Source organism: Calonectris borealis, chromosome Z, assembly GCF_964195595.1.
Source record: "Calonectris borealis chromosome Z, bCalBor7.hap1.2, whole genome shotgun sequence".
NCBI classification, from domain to species: domain Eukaryota; kingdom Metazoa; phylum Chordata; class Aves; order Procellariiformes; family Procellariidae; genus Calonectris; species Calonectris borealis.
In genome coordinates this window covers 77,499,984-77,516,381 of record NC_134352.1, presented here as the reverse complement: position 1 = coordinate 77,516,381, position 16,398 = coordinate 77,499,984, and the positions used below count along the sequence as shown (strand labels likewise).

The following is a 16,398-nucleotide window of genomic DNA, read 5'->3' as shown; positions in this document are numbered from 1 at the left end:
GCACAGCAACGAGCCTTTGGGCTGGGGGGAAGCCACCTCCACTCAACACCTACGCCAAGCCCCGCTCCAAACGGGGCTCCCCACATCCCGCGCCCGCTCTTCCCTTTGGCACCTCCCCAAGGAGGCGCTTGCCTCAACCTCTTTGGAAAACCTCTGACAGGGTTTAGCCATCGCCATCGGAATCTCCTCTCCGGCCCTTGTCTCCCCAACATTTCCCACCTGCCAGCCCGCTTTACACCGACTCAGGAGCAGCTCCGCAGTCCTCACCACAAGGACCACACGCACCTCTTGGAGCGGGTCCAAACGAGGGCCACAAACACCATCAGAGGGCTGGAACGCCTCTCCTACCACAAAAGGCCCAGACAGTTGGGCTTCTTCACCCTGGAGAAGAGAAGGCTCCGGGGACACCTTATGGCGGCCTTTCCGTACCCCAAGGGGGCTTATAAGAAAGATGGGCACAGACTTTTTAGTGGGGGCCTCTTACGGCAGGACAAGGGGGAATGGTTTTCAACTGAAAGAGGCTAGATTCAGACCAGGGAGAAGGAAGACGTTTTTTACCATGAGGGTGCTGAAACACTGGCACAGGTTGCCCAGAGAGCTGGTAGATGCCCCATCCCTGGAAACACTCAAGGTCAGGTTGGACGGGGCTCTCAGCCACCTGAGCTAGTTGAAGGCGGCCCTGCTCATTGCTGGGGGGTGCACCAGATGACCTTTGAGGGTCCCTCCCAACCCAAACCATTCCATCACCCTATGAAGGAGAGGCACGGCAGAGATCGCTCTGGTCAGGCCCGCTTCCGCTACTCTTGCCACTTCAGGCTTTTTTCACGACAAATCTCCCCTGGCGCTGCTTGAAAACGCCTCGCGGCACCAACTACTCTAGGGCAACACGGACAAGGTCCGGCCACGGACCTCCAACAGCAGCCTACCGCCTGCAGGGACGGCACCTAGGTACGCCAAATCATCGTGCACGTGCCAGCACCCCAAGCACAGCACTCCCCCCAACACCAACGTTGCCTCACAAGACCAGGCCTCCAGCCCGCCACCGCCCTGCCACCACCACCACACACGCGGTTCCCCTGCCCCAAAAGCTCTGAGAAAACATGTGCCAGCGTCTCTCACACAAGCCCAACATGCTCCTCGCTCTTGGAAGGCACCGGAAAACCTCAGCCAGTGCAACCTCCACCTCCTCCTCCCACTAGAGCTCTACAATGAGATCCCTGGCTCAGCTCCACCTCCAGAGGACCCTCGCACACCCCTCCTCTAGGGGCGCAGGGGCTCAGGCCATCCCAAACGCAAGACCCTTCGCTTGTGGGGGACACCTTCTTTGCCCTCCAGCCACTGCGGGCAAGCAGCCACAGACGACACAACAAGACCCCGGCTACAGGGCCACACGCAGCGGACCGCAGCCAGGGACCCAACGCAGCCGCACCAGCAGCAGCAAAACCCTTCCCTTTTTCCTCTTCCTCTTCCCGCGAGCCCTTCCTCCTGCCTTTCCTCCCCATTCTCATCCGCGTCAAACACGGGAGCTGGGGCTGCTCCGTCCAGGAGCACGTCCAACGCTCAAGTGCCTACACCCAGAGCCACCTCCTCGCCAGCCGCCGCCACCCCCAGGCCCTCGCTCCAGGAGGGGGCTCCCCAGGCCCTGCCAAGTGACATCACTTCACCACCCTTCCCAACACGAAAACAGAAGACCAGCTAACAGGAAAACAGAGGCGAGCCAAAAGCGAAAGGAAAACAGACCACGACCAACACCAGGGCATGCCAGACGGAAAAGACACCGGGGCACCAGGGGAAACTTCAGCTGCAGAAAAGAGGCACCACAGCTCGCCCTGCAGGCAACAGGGAAACCCTAACGCCCCTCCCCGGCACAGCTGCCCCCAAGGGCTCTGCCCCAGCGCTTTCGCATCCCCCGCTCCACCGCCACAGCCAACCTCCCCCCGCACAGCCACCCTCCCCAACCACGGCCACCCCACCAACGCACTTCCCCAAGACCACCACAGCCACCAGCCAAAACTGAAAACCACAGCGGAAACTCGCTGCCACCAGAAGGCGAGGAAGGGAAAGCTGCGGCACCACATAAAGCCGGCCACCCGGCAGCACCCCAAGCACAGCGCCCACCCGCACCGCCACCCGGCCTGACCAGGCTCCTGCCCACCACCCCCCACGCAGCGCCCACCGCCCCACCATGCCTGCGCCCGCAACCCCACAGCCCCGCCTGCGCCACGGCGCCACGGCGCTCCCGCTCCTCCTGACGGCTCTCGCCACCGCCCTCGCCTGCCAACACCTGCGTCCCCGCGACGCCACCTTCCCCTGGGACAGCCTCCAGCTCCTCCACGCCATGGCGCCCAGCCCGCCACAGCCCTGCCACCACCAGCACGCGCCCTTCCCCTTCCCCGACACCCTCCTCCGCACCAGCCACCCACAGCAAGCCGCCGCCGCCGCCCTCCGCATCCTCCAGCACCTCTTCGCCACCCTCAGCAGCCCGAGCACCCCCCAACACTGGGACGCCCAGGCACGGCACGACCTCCTCAACAGCCTCCACCACCACATCCAGCAGCTCCAGCAGTGCCTGCCGGCCAACGGCACGCTCTTCCAAGGCCAAGGGCCCCGCAACCTGCTGCTCAACATCAGCAAATACTTCCGGCGCCTCCAGGACTTCCTCCACGCCCACAACCACACCGCCTGCGCCTGGGACCACGTCTGCCTCGAAGCTCGCCTCTGCTTCCAACACCTCCACAACCTCACCCGCACCATGCGCAATTAGCCCGACGACCCCCACCAACCCGCACGGCCCCACCCGCCCCCACCACCACCTCGGGACCACCGCCCCACCCCCGCCTCTGTCCTCCCCCACGCCAAGACCCGCTGCAAGAACGGCCCTGCACCCTCAGCCTCCACTCACTGCTCCTCTAGTTCAAGAACTTTATTTATTTATTTTGACAATGGCCTTTATCTATTTATTCACCTATTTATTCCACAGGAAATAAAGACCTCTTGCAAAACCCTTGCCACTGCCTCTCGTCTCAGAAGCACAGCAACGAGCCTTTGGGCTGGAGGGAAGCCACCTCCACTCAACACCTACGCCAAGCCCCGCTCCAAACGGGGCTCCCCACATCCCGCGCCCGCTCTTCCCTTTGGCACCTCCCCAAGGAGGCGCTTGCCTCAACCTCTTTGGAAAACCTCTGACAGGGTTTAGCCATCGCCATCGGAATCTCCTCTCCGGCCCTTGTCTCCCCAACATTTCCCACCTGCCAGCCCGCTTTACACCGACTCAGGAGCAGCTCCGCAGTCCTCAGCACAAGGACCACACGCACCTCTTGGAGCGGGTCCAAACGAGGGCCACAAACACCATCAGAGGGCTGGAACGCCTCTCCTACCACAAAAGGCCCAGACAGTTGGGCTTCTTCACCCTGGAGAAGAGAAGGCTCCGGGGACACCTTATGGCGGCCTTTCCGTACCCCAAGGGGGCTTATAAGAAAGATGGGCACAGACTTTTTAGTGGGGGCCTCTTACGGCAGGACAAGGGGGAATGGTTTTCAACTGAAAGAGGCTAGATTCAGACCAGGGAGAAGGAAGACGTTTTTTACCATGAGGGTGCTGAAACACTGGCACAGGTTGCCCAGAGAGCTGGTAGATGCCCCATCCCTGGAAACACTCAAGGTCAGGTTGGACGGGGCTCTCAGCCACCTGAGCTAGTTGAAGGCGGCCCTGCTCATTGCTGGGGGGTGCACCAGATGACCTTTGAGGGTCCCTCCCAACCCAAACCATTCCATCACCCTATGAAGGAGAGGCACGGCAGAGATCGCTCTGGTCAGGCCCGCTTCCGCTACTCTTGCCACTTCAGGCTTTTTTCACGACAAATCTCCCCTGGCGCTGCTTGAAAACGCCTCGCGGCACCAACTACTCTAGGGCAACACGGACAAGGTCCGGCCACGGACCTCCAACAGCAGCCTACCGCCTGCAGGGACGGCACCTAGGTACGCCAAATCATCGTGCACGTGCCAGCACCCCAAGCACAGCACTCCCCCCAACACCAACGTTGCCTCACAAGACCAGGCCTCCAGCCCGCCACCGCCCTGCCACCACCACCACACACGCGGTTCCCCTGCCCCAAAAGCTCTGAGAAAACATGTGCCAGCGTCTCTCACACAAGCCCAACATGCTCCTCGCTCTTGGAAGGCACCGGAAAACCTCAGCCAGTGCAACCTCCACCTCCTCCTCCCACTAGAGCTCTACAATGAGATCCCTGGCTCAGCTCCACCTCCAGAGGACCCTCGCACACCCCTCCTCTAGGGGCGCAGGGGCTCAGGCCATCCCAAACGCAAGACCCTTCGCTTGTGGGGGACACCTTCTTTGCCCTCCAGCCACTGCGGGCAAGCAGCCACAGACGACACAACAAGACCCCGGCTACAGGGCCACACGCAGCGGACCGCAGCCAGGGACCCAACGCAGCCGCACCAGCAGCAGCAAAACCCTTCCCTTTTTCCTCTTCCTCTTCCCGCGAGCCCTTCCTCCTGCCTTGCCTCCCCATTCTCATCCGCGTCAAACACGGGAGCTGGGGCTGCTCCGTCCAGGAGCACGTCCAACGCTCAAGTGCCTACACCCAGAGCCACCTCCTCGCCAGCCGCCGCCACCCCCAGGCCCTCGCTCCAGGAGGGGGCTCCCCAGGCCCTGCCAAGTGACATCACTTCACCACCCTTCCCAACACGAAAACAGAAGACCAGCTAACAGGAAAACAGAGGCGAGCCAAAAGCGAAAGGAAAACAGACCACGACCAACACCAGGGCATGCCAGACGGAAAAGACACCGGGGCACCAGGGGAAACTTCAGCTGCAGAAAAGAGGCACCACAGCTCGCCCTGCAGGCAACAGGGAAACCCTAACGCCCCTCCCCGGCACAGCTGCCCCCAAGGGCTCTGCCCCAGCGCTTTCGCATCCCCCGCTCCACCGCCACAGCCAACCTCCCCCCGCACAGCCACCCTCCCCAACCACGGCCACCCCACCAACGCACTTCCCCAAGACCACCACAGCCACCAGCCAAAACTGAAAACCACAGCGGAAACTCGCTGCCACCAGAAGGCGAGGAAGGGAAAGCTGCGGCACCACATAAAGCCGGCCACCCGGCAGCACCCCAAGCACAGCGCCCACCCGCACCGCCACCCGGCCTGACCAGGCTCCTGCCCACCACCCCCCACGCAGCGCCCACCGCCCCACCATGCCTGCGCCCGCAACCCCACAGCCCCGCCTGCGCCACGGCGCCACGGCGCTCCCGCTCCTCCTGACGGCTCTCGCCACCGCCCTCGCCTGCCAACACCTGCGTCCCCGCGACGCCACCTTCCCCTGGGACAGCCTCCAGCTCCTCCACGCCATGGCGCCCAGCCCGCCACAGCCCTGCCACCACCAGCACGCGCCCTTCCCCTTCCCCGACACCCTCCTCCGCACCAGCCACCCACAGCAAGCCGCCGCCGCCGCCCTCCGCATCCTCCAGCACCTCTTCGCCACCCTCAGCAGCCCGAGCACCCCCCAACACTGGGACGCCCAGGCACGGCACGACCTCCTCAACAGCCTCCACCACCACATCCAGCAGCTCCAGCAGTGCCTGCCGGCCAACGGCACGCTCTTCCAAGGCCAAGGGCCCCGCAACCTGCTGCTCAACATCAACAAATACTTCCGGCGCCTCCAGGACTTCCTCCACGCCCACAACCACACCGCCTGCGCCTGGGACCACGTCTGCCTCGAAGCTCGCCTCTGCTTCCAACACCTCCACAACCTCACCCGCACCATGCGCAATTAGCCCGACGACCCCCACCAACCCGCACGGCCCCACCCGCCCCCACCACCACCTCGGGACCACCGCCCCACCCCCGCCTCTGTCCTCCCCCACGCCAAGACCCGCTGCAAGAACGGCCCTGCACCCTCAGCCTCCACTCACTGCTCCTCTAGTTCAAGAACTTTATTTATTTATTTTGACAATGGCCTTTATCTATTTATTCACCTATTTATTCCACAGGAAATAAAGACCTCTTGCAAAACCCTTGCCACTGCCTCTCGTCTCAGAAGCACAGCAACGAGCCTTTGGGCTGGAGGGAAGCCACCTCCACTCAACACCTACGCCAAGCCCCGCTCCAAACGGGGCTCCCCACATCCCGCGCCCGCTCTTCCCTTTGGCACCTCCCCAAGGAGGCGCTTGCCTCAACCTCTTTGGAAAACCTCTGACAGGGTTTAGCCATCGCCATCGGAATCTCCTCTCCGGCCCTTGTCTCCCCAACATTTCCCACCTGCCAGCCCGCTTTACACCGACTCAGGAGCAGCTCCGCAGTCCTCAGCACAAGGACCACACGCACCTCTTGGAGCGGGTCCAAACGAGGGCCACAAACACCATCAGAGGGCTGGAACGCCTCTCCTACCACAAAAGGCCCAGACAGTTGGGCTTCTTCACCCTGGAGAAGAGAAGGCTCCGGGGACACCTTATGGCGGCCTTTCCGTACCCCAAGGGGGCTTATAAGAAAGATGGGCACAGACTTTTTAGTGGGGGCCTCTTACGGCAGGACAAGGGGGAATGGTTTTCAACTGAAAGAGGCTAGATTCAGACCAGGGAGAAGGAAGACGTTTTTTACCATGAGGGTGCTGAAACACTGGCACAGGTTGCCCAGAGAGCTGGTAGATGCCCCATCCCTGGAAACACTCAAGGTCAGGTTGGACGGGGCTCTCAGCCACCTGAGCTAGTTGAAGGCGGCCCTGCTCATTGCTGGGGGGTGCACCAGATGACCTTTGAGGGTCCCTCCCAACCCAAACCATTCCATCACCCTATGAAGGAGAGGCACGGCAGAGATCGCTCTGGTCAGGCCCGCTTCCGCTACTCTTGCCACTTCAGGCTTTTTTCACGACAAATCTCCCCTGGCGCTGCTTGAAAACGCCTCGCGGCACCAACTACTCTAGGGCAACACGGACAAGGTCCGGCCACGGACCTCCAACAGCAGCCTACCGCCTGCAGGGACGGCACCTAGGTACGCCAAATCATCGTGCACGTGCCAGCACCCCAAGCACAGCACTCCCCCCAACACCAACGTTGCCTCACAAGACCAGGCCTCCAGCCCGCCACCGCCCTGCCACCACCACCACACACGCGGTTCCCCTGCCCCAAAAGCTCTGAGAAAACATGTGCCAGCGTCTCTCACACAAGCCCAACATGCTCCTCGCTCTTGGAAGGCACCGGAAAACCTCAGCCAGTGCAACCTCCACCTCCTCCTCCCACTAGAGCTCTACAATGAGATCCCTGGCTCAGCTCCACCTCCAGAGGACCCTCGCACACCCCTCCTCTAGGGGCGCAGGGGCTCAGGCCATCCCAAACGCAAGACCCTTCGCTTGTGGGGGACACCTTCTTTGCCCTCCAGCCACTGCGGGCAAGCAGCCACAGACGACACAACAAGACCCCGGCTACAGGGCCACACGCAGCGGACCGCAGCCAGGGACCCAACGCAGCCGCACCAGCAGCAGCAAAACCCTTCCCTTTTTCCTCTTCCTCTTCCCGCGAGCCCTTCCTCCTGCCTTTCCTCCCCATTCTCATCCGCGTCAAACACGGGAGCTGGGGCTGCTCCGTCCAGGAGCACGTCCAACGCTCAAGTGCCTACACCCAGAGCCACCTCCTCGCCAGCCGCCGCCACCCCCAGGCCCTCGCTCCAGGAGGGGGCTCCCCAGGCCCTGCCAAGTGACATCACTTCACCACCCTTCCCAACACGAAAACAGAAGACCAGCTAACAGGAAAACAGAGGCGAGCCAAAAGCGAAAGGAAAACAGACCACGACCAACACCAGGGCATGCCAGACGGAAAAGACACCGGGGCACCAGGGGAAACTTCAGCTGCAGAAAAGAGGCACCACAGCTCGCCCTGCAGGCAACAGGGAAACCCTAACGCCCCTCCCCGGCACAGCTGCCCCCAAGGGCTCTGCCCCAGCGCTTTCGCATCCCCCGCTCCACCGCCACAGCCAACCTCCCCCCGCACAGCCACCCTCCCCAACCACGGCCACCCCACCAACGCACTTCCCCAAGACCACCACAGCCACCAGCCAAAACTGAAAACCACAGCGGAAACTCGCTGCCACCAGAAGGCGAGGAAGGGAAAGCTGCGGCACCACATAAAGCCGGCCACCCGGCAGCACCCCAAGCACAGCGCCCACCCGCACCGCCACCCGGCCTGACCAGGCTCCTGCCCACCACCCCCCACGCAGCGCCCACCGCCCCACCATGCCTGCGCCCGCAACCCCACAGCCCCGCCTGCGCCACGGCGCCACGGCGCTCCCGCTCCTCCTGACGGCTCTCGCCACCGCCCTCGCCTGCCAACACCTGCGTCCCCGCGACGCCACCTTCCCCTGGGACAGCCTCCAGCTCCTCCACGCCATGGCGCCCAGCCCGCCACAGCCCTGCCACCACCAGCACGCGCCCTTCCCCTTCCCCGACACCCTCCTCCGCACCAGCCACCCACAGCAAGCCGCCGCCGCCGCCCTCCGCATCCTCCAGCACCTCTTCGCCACCCTCAGCAGCCCGAGCACCCCCCAACACTGGGACGCCCAGGCACGGCACCACCTCCTCAACAACCTCCACCACCACATCCAGCAGCTCCAGCAGTGCCTGCCGGCCAACGGCACGCTCTTCCAAGGCCAAGGGCCCCGCAACCTGCTGCTCAACATCAACAAATACTTCCGGCGCCTCCAGGACTTCCTCCACGCCCACAACCACACCGCCTGCGCCTGGGACCACGTCCGCCTCGAAGCTCGCCTCTGCTTCCAACACCTCCACAACCTCACCCGCACCATGCGCAATTAGCCCGACGACCCCCACCAACCTGCACGGCCCCACCCGCCCCCACCACCACCTCGGGACCACCGCCCCACCCCCGCCTCTGTCCTCCCCCACGCCAAGACCCGCTGCAAGAACGGCCCTGCACCCTCAGCCTCCACTCACTGCTCCTCTAGTTCAAGAACTTTATTTATTTATTTTGACAATGGCCTTTATCTGTTTATTCACCTATTTATTCCACAGGAAATAAAGACCTCTTGCAAAACCCTTGCCACTGCCTCTCGTCTCAGAAGCACAGCAACGAGCCTTTGGGCTGGGGGGAAGCCACCTCCACTCAACACCTACGCCAAGCCCCGCTCCAAACGGGGCTCCCCACATCCCGTGCCCGCTCTTCCCTTTGGCACCTCCCCAAGGAGGCGCTTCCCTCAACCTCTTTGGAAATCCTCTGACAGGGTTTAGCCATCGCCATCGGAATCTCCTCTCCGGCCCTTGTCTCCCCAACATTTCCCACCTGCCAGCCCGCTTTACACCGACTCAGGAGCAGCTCCGCAGTCCTCACCACAAGGACCACACGCACCTCTTGGAGCGGGTCCAGACGAGGGCCACAAACACCATCAGAGGGCTGGAACGCCTCTCCTACCACAAAAGGCCCAGACAGTTGGGCTTCTTCACCCTGGAGAAGAGAAGGCTCCGGGGACACCTTACGGCGGCCTTTCCGTACCCCAAGGGGGCTTATAAGAAAGATGGGCACAGACTTTTTAGTGGGGGCCTCTTACGGCAGGACAGGGGCGAATGGTTTTCAACTAAAAGAGGCTAGATTCAGACCGGGGAGAAGGAAGACGTTTTGTACCATGAGGGTGCTGAAACACTGGCACAGGTTGCCCAGAGAGCTGGTAGATGCCCCATCCCTGGAAACACTCAAGGTCAGGTTGGACGGGGCTCTCAGCCACCTGAGCTACTTGAAGGCGGCCCTGCTCATTGCTGGGGGGTGCACCAGATGACCTTTGAGGGTCCCTCCCAACCCAAACCATTCCATCATCCTATGAAGGAGAGGCACGGCAGAGATCGCTCTGATTAGGCCCGCTTCCGCTACTCTTGCCACTTCAGGCTTTTTTCACGACAAATCTCCCCTGGCGCTGCTTGAAAACGCCTCGCGGCACCAACTACTCTAGGGCAACACGGACAAGGTCCGGCCACGGACCTCCAACAGCAGCCTACCGCCTGCAGGGACGGCACCTAGGTACGCCAAATCATCGTGCACGTGCCAGCACCCCAAGCACAGCACTCCCCCCAACACCAACGTTGCCTCACAAGACCAGGCCTCCAGCCCGCCACCGCCCTGCCACCACCACCACACACGCGGTTCCCCTGCCCCAAAAGCTCTGAGAAAACACGTGCCAGCGTCTCTCACACAAGCCCAACATGCTCCTCGCTCTTGGAAGGCACCGGAAAACCTCAGCCAGTGCAACCTCCACCTCCTCCTCCCACTAGAGCTCTACAATGAGATCCCTGGCTCAGCTCCACCTCCAGAGGACCCTCGCACACCCCTCCTCTAGGGGCGCAGGGGCTCAGGCCATCCCAAACGCAAGACCCTTCGCTTGCCGGGGACACCTTCTTCTTTGCCCTCCAGCCACCGCGGGCAAGCAGCCACAGACGACACAACAAGACCCCGGCTACAGGCCACACGCAGCGGACCGCAGCCAGGGACCCAACGCAGCCGCACCAGCAGCAGCAAAACCCTTCCCTTTTTCCTCTTCCTCTTCCCGCGAGCCCTTCCTCCTGCCTTTCCTCCCCATTCTCATCCACGTCAAACACGGGAGCTGGGGCTGCTCCGTCCAGGAGCACGTCCAACGCTCAAGTGCCTACACCCAGAGCCACCTCCTCGCCAGCCGCCGCCACCCCCAGGCCCTCGCTCCAGGAGGGGGCTCCCCAGGCCCTGCCAAGTGACATCACTTCACCACCCTTCCCAACACGAAAACAGAAGACCAGCTAACAGGAAAACAGAGGCGAGCCAAAAGCGAAAGGAAAACAGACCACGACCAACACCAGGGCATGCCAGACGGAAAAGACACCGGGGCACCAGGGGAAACTTCAGCTGCAGAAAAGAGGCACCACAGCTCGCCCTGCAGGCAACAGGGAAACCCTAACGCCCCTCCCCGGCACAGCTGCCCCCAAGGGCTCTGCCCCAGTGCTTTCGCATCCCCCGCTCCACCGCCACAGCCAACCTCCCCAACCACGGCCACCCCACCAACGCACTTCCCCAAGACCACCACAGCCACCAGCCAAAACTGAAAACCACAGCGGAAACTCGCTGCCACCAGAAGGCGAGGAAGGGAAAGCTGCGGCACCACATAAAGCCGGCCACCCGGCAGCACCCCAAGCACAGCGCCCACCCGCACCGCCACCCGGCCTGACCAGGCTCCTGCCCACCACCCCCCACGCAGCACCCACCGCCCCACCATGCCTGCGCCCGCAACCCCACAGCCCCGCCTGCGCCACGGCGCTCCCGCTCCTCCTGACGGCTCTCGCCACCGCCCTCGCCTGCCAACACCTGCGTCCCCGCGACGCCACCTTCCCCTGGGACAGCCTCCAGCTCCTCCACGCCATGGCGCCCAGCCCGCCACAGCCCTGCCACCACCAGCACGCGCCCTTCCCCTTCCCCGACACCCTCCTCCGCACCAGCCACCCACAGCAAGCCGCCGCCGCCGCCCTCCGCATCCTCCAGCACCTCTTCGCCACCCTCAGCAGCCCGAGCACCCCCCAACACTGGGACGCCCAGGCACGGCACCACCTCCTCAACAACCTCCACCACCACATCCAGCAGCTCCAGCAGTGCCTGCCGGCCAACGGCACGCTCTTCCAAGGCCAAGGGCCCCGCAACCTGCTGCTCAACATCAACAAATACTTCCGGCGCCTCCAGGACTTCCTCCACGCCCACAACCACACCGCCTGCGCCTGGGACCACGTCCGCCTCGAAGCTCGCCTCTGCTTCCAACACCTCCACAACCTCACCCGCACCATGCGCAATTAGCCCGACGACCCCCACCAACCCGCACGGCCCCACCCGCCCCCACCACCACCTCGGGACCACCGCCCCACCCCCGCCTCTGTCCTCCCCCACGCCAAGACCCGCTGCAAGAACGGCCCTGCACCCTCAGCCTCCACTCACTGCTCCTCTAGTTCAAGAACTTTATTTATTTATTTTGACAATGGCCTTTATCTATTTATTCACCTATTTATTCCACAGGAAATAAAGACCTCTTGCAAAACCCTTGCCACTGCCTCTCGTCTCAGAAGCACAGCAACGAGCCTTTGGGCTGGGGGGAAGCCACCTCCACTCAACACCTACGCCAAGCCCCGCTCCAAACGGGGCTCCCCACATCCCGCGCCCGCTCTTCCCTTTGGCACCTCTCCAAGGAGGCGCTTGCCTCAACCTCTTTGGAAAACCTCTGACAGGGTTTAGCCATCGCCATCGGAATCTCCTCTCCGGCCCTTGTCTCCCCAACATTTCCCACCTGCCAGCCCGCTTTACACCGACTCAGGAGCAGCTCCGCAGTCCTCACCACAAGGACCACACGCACCTCTTGGAGCGGGTCCAGACGAGGGCCACAAACACCATCAGAGGGCTGGAACGCCTCTCCTACCACAAAAGGCCCAGACAGTTGGGCTTCTTCACCCTGGAGAAGAGAAGGCTCCGGGGACACCTTACGGCGGCCTTTCCGTACCCCAAGGGGGCTTATAAGAAAGATGGGCACAGACTTTTTAGTGGGGGCCTCTTACGGCAGGACAGGGGCGAATGGTTTTCAACTAAAAGAGGCTAGATTCAGACCAGGGAGAAGGAAGACGTTTTGTACCATGAGGGTGCTGAAACACTGGCACAGGTTGCCCAGAGAGCTGGTAGATGCCCCATCCCTGGAAACACTCAAGGTCAGGTTGGACGGGGCTCTCAGCCACCTGAGCTAGTTGAAGGCGGCCCTGCTCATTGCTGGGGGGTGCACCAGATGACCTTTGAGGGCCCCTCCCAACCCAAACCATTCCATCATCCTATGAAGGAGAGGCACGGCAGAGATCGCTCTGATCAGGCCCGCTTCCGCTACTCTTGCCACTTCAGGCTTTTTTCACGACAAATCTCCCCCGGCGCTGCTTGAAAACGCCTCGCGGCACCAACTACTCTAGGGCAACACGGACAAGGTCCGGCCACGGACCTCCAACAGCAGCCTGCCGCCTGCAGGGACGGCACCTAGGTACGCCAAATCATCGTGCACGTGCCAGCACCCCAAGCACAGCACTCCCCCCAACACCAACGTTGCCTCACAAGACCAGGCCTCCAGCCCGCCACCACCCTGCCACCACCACCACACACGCGGTTCCCCTGCCCCAAAAGCTCTGAGAAAACACGTGCCAGCGTCTCTCACACCAGCCCAACATGCTCCTCGCTCTTGGAAGGCACCGGAAAACCTCAGCCAGTGCAACCTCCACCTCCTCCTCCCACTAGAGCTCTACAATGAGATCCCTGGCTCAGCTCCACCTCCAGAGGACCCTCGCACACCCCTCCTCTAGGGGCGCAGGGGCTCAGGCCATCCCAAACGCAAGACCCTTCGCTTGTCGGGGACACCTTCTTCTTTGCCCTCCAGCCACCGCGGGCAAGCAGCCACAGACGACACAACAAGACCCCGGCTACAGGGCCACGCGCAGCGGACCGCAGCCAGGGACCCAACGCAGCCGCACCAGCAGCAGCAAAACCCTTCCCTTTTTCCTCTTCCTCTTCCCGCGAGCCCTTCCTCCTGCCTTTCCTCCCCATTCTCATCCGCGTCAAACACGGGAGCTGGGGCTGCTCCGTCCAGGAGCACGTCCAACGCTCAAGTGCCTACACCCAGAGCCACCTCCTCGCCAGCCGCCGCCACCCCCAGGCCCTCGCTCCAGGAGGGGGCTCCCCAGGCCCTGCCAAGTGACATCACTTCACCACCCTTCCCAACACGAAAACAGAAGACCAGCTAACAGGAAAACAGAGGCGAGCCAAAAGCGAAAGGAAAACAGACCACGACCAACACCAGGGCATGCCAGACGGAAAAGACACCGGGGCACCAGGGGAAACTTCAGCTGCAGAAAAGAGGCACCACAGCTCGCCCTGCAGGCAACAGGGAAACCCTAACGCCCCTCCCCGGCACAGCTGCCCCCAAGGGCTCTGCCCCAGCGCTTTCGCATCCCCCGCTCCACCGCCACAGCCAACCTCCCCCCGCACAGCCACCCTCCCCAACCACGGCCACCCCACCAACGCACTTCCCCAAGACCACCACAGCCACCAGCCAAAACTGAAAACCACAGCGGAAACTCGCTGCCACCAGAAGGCGAGGAAGGGAAAGCTGCGGCACCACATAAAGCCGGCCACCCGGCAGCACCCCAAGCACAGCGCCCACCCGCACCGCCACCCGGCCTGACCAGGCTCCTGCCCACCACCCCCCACGCAGCACCCACCGCCCCACCATGCCTGCGCCCGCAACCCCACAGCCCCGCCTGCGCCACGGCGCTCCCGCTCCTCCTGACGGCTCTCGCCACCGCCCTCGCCTGCCAACACCTGCGTCCCCGCGACGCCACCTTCCCCTGGGACAGCCTCCAGCTCCTCCACGCCATGGCGCCCAGCCCGCCACAGCCCTGCCACCACCAGCACGCGCCCTTCCCCTTCCCCGACACCCTCCTCCGCACCAGCCACCCACAGCAAGCCGCCGCCGCCGCCCTCCGCATCCTCCAGCACCTCTTCGCCACCCTCAGCAGCCCGAGCACCCCCCAACACTGGGACGCCCAGGCACGGCACCACCTCCTCAACAACCTCCACCACCACATCCAGCAGCTCCAGCAGTGCCTACCGGCCAACGGCACGCTCTTCCAAGGCCAAGGGCCCCGCAACCCGCTGCTCAACATCAACAAATACTTCCGGCGCCTCCAGGACTTCCTCCACGCCCACAACCACACCGCCTGCGCCTGGGACCACGTCCACCTCGAAGCTCGCCTCTGCTTCCAACACCTCCACAACCTCACCCGCACCATGCGCAATTAGCCCGACGACCCCCACCAACCCGCACGGCCCCACCCGCCCCCACCACCACCTCGGGACCACCGCCCCACCCCCGCCTCTGTCCTCCCCCACGCCAAGACCCGCTGCAAGAACGGCCCTGCACCCTCAGCCTCCACTCACTGCTCCTCTAGTTCAAGAACTTTATTTATTTATTTTGACAATGGCCTTTATCTATTTATTCACCTATTTATTCCACAGGAAATAAAGACCTCTTGCAAAACCCTTGCCACTGCCTCTCGTCTCAGAAGCACAGCAACGAGCCTTTGGGCTGGGGGGAAGCCACCTCCACTCAACACCTACGCCAAGCCCCGCTCCAAACGGGGCTCCCCACATCCCGCGCCCGCTCTTCCCTTTGGCACCTCCCCAAGGAGGCGCTTGCCTCAACCTCTTTGGAAAACCTCTGACAGGGTTTAGCCATCGCCATCGGAATCTCCTCTCCGGCCCTTGTCTCCCCAACATTTCCCACCTGCCAGCCCGCTTTACACCGACTCAGGAGCAGCTCCGCAGTCCTCACCACAAGGACCACACGCACCTCTTGGAGCGGGTCCAGACGAGGGCCACAAACACCATCAGAGGGCTGGAACGCCTCTCCTACCACAAAAGGCCCAGACAGTTGGGCTTCTTCACCCTGGAGAAGAGAAGGCTCCGGGGACACCTTACGGCGGCCTTTCCGTACCCCAAGGGGGCTTATAAGAAAGATGGGCACAGACTTTTTAGTGGGGGCCTCTTACGGCAGGACAGGGGCGAATGGTTTTCAACTAAAAGAGGCTAGATTCAGACCAGGGAGAAGGAAGACGTTTTGTACCATGAGGGTGCTGAAACACTGGCACAGGTTGCCCAGAGAGCTGGTAGATGCCCCATCCCTGGAAACACTCAAGGTCAGGTTGGACGGGGCTCTCAGCCACCTGAGCTAGTTGAAGGCGGCCCTGCTCATTGCTGGGGGGTGCACCAGATGACCTTTGAGGGCCCCTCCCAACCCAAACCATTCCATCATCCTATGAAGGAGAGGCACGGCAGAGATCGCTCTGATCAGGCCCGCTTCCGCTACTCTTGCCACTTCAGGCTTTTTTCACGACAAATCTCCCCCGGCGCTGCTTGAAAACGCCTCGCGGCACCAACTACTCTAGGGCAACACGGACAAGGTCCGGCCACGGACCTCCAACAGCAGCCTGCCGCCTGCAGGGACGGCACCTAGGTACGCCAAATCATCGTGCACGTGCCAGCACCCCAAGCACAGCACTCCCCCCAACACCAACGTTGCCTCACAAGACCAGGCCTCCAGCCCGCCACCACCCTGCCACCACCACCACACACGCGGTTCCCCTGCCCCAAAAGCTCTGAGAAAACACGTGCCAGCGTCTCTCACACCAGCCCAACATGCTCCTCGCTCTTGGAAGGCACCGGAAAACCTCAGCCAGTGCAACCTCCACTTCCTCCTCCCACTAGAGCTCTACAATGAGATCCCTGGCTCAGCTCCACCTCCAGAGGACCCTCGCACACCCCTCCTCTAGGGGCGCAGGGGCTCAGGCC

The 16,398-nt window shown here is 62.7% G+C and overlaps 2 protein-coding genes across 10 annotated transcripts in view; one reads left to right on the top strand and one right to left on the bottom strand.

The window, feature by feature from the left end:
* LOC142075699 (ubiquitin-associated protein 2-like) overlaps nucleotides 1–16,398 on the bottom strand; it is a 168,269-nt gene that overhangs the window by 53,460 nt on the left and 98,411 nt on the right. The window lies entirely within an intron of this gene.
* LOC142075720 (interferon-like) lies at nucleotides 8,244–8,822 on the top strand. Its single transcript, XM_075137518.1, has one exon. The coding sequence runs from the start codon at nucleotides 8,244–8,246 to the stop codon at nucleotides 8,820–8,822; it is 579 nt and encodes a 192-aa protein (XP_074993619.1).